Source organism: Arachis ipaensis, chromosome B03 (assembly GCF_000816755.2).
Source record: "Arachis ipaensis cultivar K30076 chromosome B03, Araip1.1, whole genome shotgun sequence".
In the NCBI taxonomy this organism is placed as follows: domain Eukaryota; kingdom Viridiplantae; phylum Streptophyta; class Magnoliopsida; order Fabales; family Fabaceae; genus Arachis; species Arachis ipaensis.
Window position 1 is genome coordinate 120,997,761 of NC_029787.2, and position 3,318 is coordinate 121,001,078.

The following is a 3,318-nucleotide window of genomic DNA, read 5'->3' on the forward strand; positions in this document are numbered from 1 at the left end:
AATTATTGACAATTTAAAAAATAGAGTACAAATTTAAAAATACTTGTGGACTTCTTAGCTGGACCCTTTGTCGATAAACTAAAAGGATTGTAAAAAGAATCCAAAGTTGCAAACGGCACAACCACTTACGTGCAATAGAGGCAATTGTCTAAATGAGTCCTGAAACAGAAGTGTTGCTGCACAAAATTTTTAACTACACAAAGGAAACCATATAGCAGTGGCATTTAGGAAGAAAAAAAAAGGTGGAAGTGAAACCGACGAAGTATTTATGTTTGATTAGAAACCGGTTTGCATGCAACATTAGTTTGAAACACCGTCTTTTTTGCAAAAACGGGTAACATTTTGACACACTTCATCTATCCGAAACTCGATCGAGAAAACTACAACATAATAAAATTCAAAAACGGGTAATATTTTGACACACTTCATCTATCCGAAACTCGATCGGAAAACTACAATATAATAAAATTAGAACCTCAGACCACGTTAAGTAGCCAGCAGAATTACAGGCTGGACTATGGGAATTTTCTCGATAAAAGATTTTGCCTCATTATCCGTAAACACGCATAGAACCCAGCGACACAAATTGTATTTATATACACGCTTCACTCTTATGACCAGAAATATATCACCCTTAAGTCTTTAGATCTAAAATTAAATGTTTTATTTAGGATATAAACTTCGTGGCGGGGGTAATCCTTGACTTTGCCTATGAATCGGAGCAATCAAGATTCCCACAACAATTTTTAAGTATGTTACTCCACCTCACTAGTAAACCATATTCCTCTGAATTTAGGACATAATGATTATAATAAGAACATTTGGTCAACATTATATCTATGAGTAATTCAAAATCGAACAACAAAGAAAGCAGCATTGCCATTGATAAACAGATTTTACACCGTTAAGATCTTACAAAATAACAATTCCAAGACGAACCACATTAAAACACTGCCACTATCTACACAAACCCTAAACTATTCAGATCTTAAGCGCGCTCGCCTCTAATGCGCCTTGCGAGCTGAATGTCCTTGGGCATGATAGTGACTCTCTTGGCGTGGATGGCGCAGAGGTTAGTGTCCTCGAAAAGCCCAACGAGGTAAGCCTCCGCCGCCTCCTGAAGCGCCGCTACGGCCGAGCTCTGGAACCTGAGGTCAGTCTTGAAGTCCTGCGCAATCTCACGGACCAGACGCTGGAAAGGCAACTTCCTGATCAGGAGCTCCGTACTCTTCTGATACTTCCTGATCTCACGGAGAGCCACCGTTCCGGGCCTGAAACGGTGAGGCTTCTTCACGCCTCCGGTTGCCGGAGCAGACTTCCTTGCTGCCTTTGTCGCCAGTTGCTTCCTAGGGGCCTTACCGCCGGTGGACTTGCGAGCTGTTTGCTTGGTACGAGCCATTTTCCGATCACCAGATTTTAGTGTATGGCTGAAATTTGGGAAATGGGGATTTTTGTGAGTGATGAAGTGGTGGAAATGAAGAAGTTTGTTTATATAGTGCTCTGGTTTTTCGAATTTTGGGGCTCGTGCCGCGAAGGGTGTGAGAGAGGAATGATCGTAGCCGTTGATTTCTGTGCATCGCGGGGTCTAGAATGGACGGGTGTTGTTTATTTGGAGCTGTGTCTGCATGCGGATCGGTGACGTGGCGCGTTGATCGACTGGGGGATTGCTAGATGGAGACCGTTGATTTTATTATTATGTACTGCTGAGATGGATTGGATGGAGTGACGCGGATCGATGTTTGTTGGGAAAGGCGTAAAATACGGGGAAGTCAAAGAGAGTGGGAACTTTTCGGTTTTCACATTTTGGGCGGGTTCAAGACCAAATACAAGTGAACTTTGAGCCCATTTTGAAGTCATTAAATGGTTATTCATATTAACGCTTTGATCCATAAAGCCCATTATATTAGTCCAACGTTGAAGACATGAATTAGTACATTCCCCATGACAAAAAAAAAAAAAAACAGAAATATTAGTACATCCCCCAAAACTAATTTTAATAACCACATCAAATTTGAACTAGAAGAGACCAACATTTCTGTGCAATTTAATTTTGGTTGCTCAAAATTAAGTTTAGGGGAAAAGCAAACAAGAATTATATTTTCAAGTTATGTTTTAAATGGTAGATTATCAGTACAGTATAGCCAAAAAAAAAAAAATTGCTAGATTATCTTAACATGGTGAACCTGAATTTTCTTTTTTAAATGTTGTTCGTTTTGGGTATTCATATAACCCTGCTCTGAAAAAATAATAAACGTGCTACTTGCATTGTTTTTCTTTTCTTCTTTGTTCTGAGGCATCAAGAGGAGAGAGGAAGCCATTTTCCTTGTCATTTTTTTTAGGAGAAAAAAAATTAGAACAAACATTTGTTTTTTATAAATTTTCTTTTTCTCATTCTGAAGATGATCGGTAGGAGTTATCAGCACTACTGCAGAATAACAATGACCTTTTATCCTTTATTCGTTACAGAATCTCTTAAAGACTTTTTTTTTTTAAGAGATGGTAATTGGTCACTGACCAATTTAATAAATAGACCAAAATGCATGCATGCAAATTAAAATGAACAAATTATGTGATGATTTCAGGTATTCATCACCGCCCTCGATGCATGGAACCCCATGCATGTGGCTGGTTCTATATGGATGAGATGAGATGCTGTTATTGATTATTGATAAACAAAAATGATGATATTATTGCATATAATATCTGTTAATCCAACAGATAGAAAGAAAGATTAGAGACATCAAAATAAGGAGGAGGCGAATCTGTTGGATGGTAGTGGGAAGTGTGCTTTATTCCTTCCTTACCCTCCTCATCAATCTCTCATGCTTTCACCAAATACACCAATTTTCATTATTCATATTTCTCACGTATATAGCATGTAAAAAGGAATCACTTTTTTTTTTAATCTCTCTCTCTCTCTCTCTCTCACTTAGCTCCCTTTTTGTTTGATTCTACGTGGGGGGTTCTATGGCCTATATGCCTATTTCTGTCTTGGTTTCTGTTCTCTCTTTTTCATACATATACCACAGCATACATACATCTCCTTCGGTTCCTTATAGTTTATTGCAACATAAATTACACAATGTAGAATTATTGAATTAAGAAGAGGAGGAATGGCAGTTTATGCATGTCCATCCATTTGTTAAAATGTGGCTTAATTCGAAGTTTACCCTTCGGAGATGGAAATTCATTGACGCTATTGGCGAGGAAGAATAAACATTTTGATTCTCCCACTAAATAAATATCTCAGTGGATAGCCACGCACGTCATTGTCAATACTCTAAAATAATATAAGTTATTATTATTATTTATAGATTA

General features: G+C 37.9%; 1 protein-coding gene across 1 annotated transcript; it reads right to left on the reverse strand.

Moving 5' to 3' along the window:
* LOC107631188 (histone H3.2) lies at window positions 855–1,480 on the reverse strand. Its single transcript, XM_016334546.2, has one exon. The coding sequence runs from the start codon at window positions 1,397–1,399 to the stop codon at window positions 989–991; it is 411 nt and encodes a 136-aa protein (XP_016190032.1). The 5' UTR covers window positions 1,400–1,480; the 3' UTR covers window positions 855–988.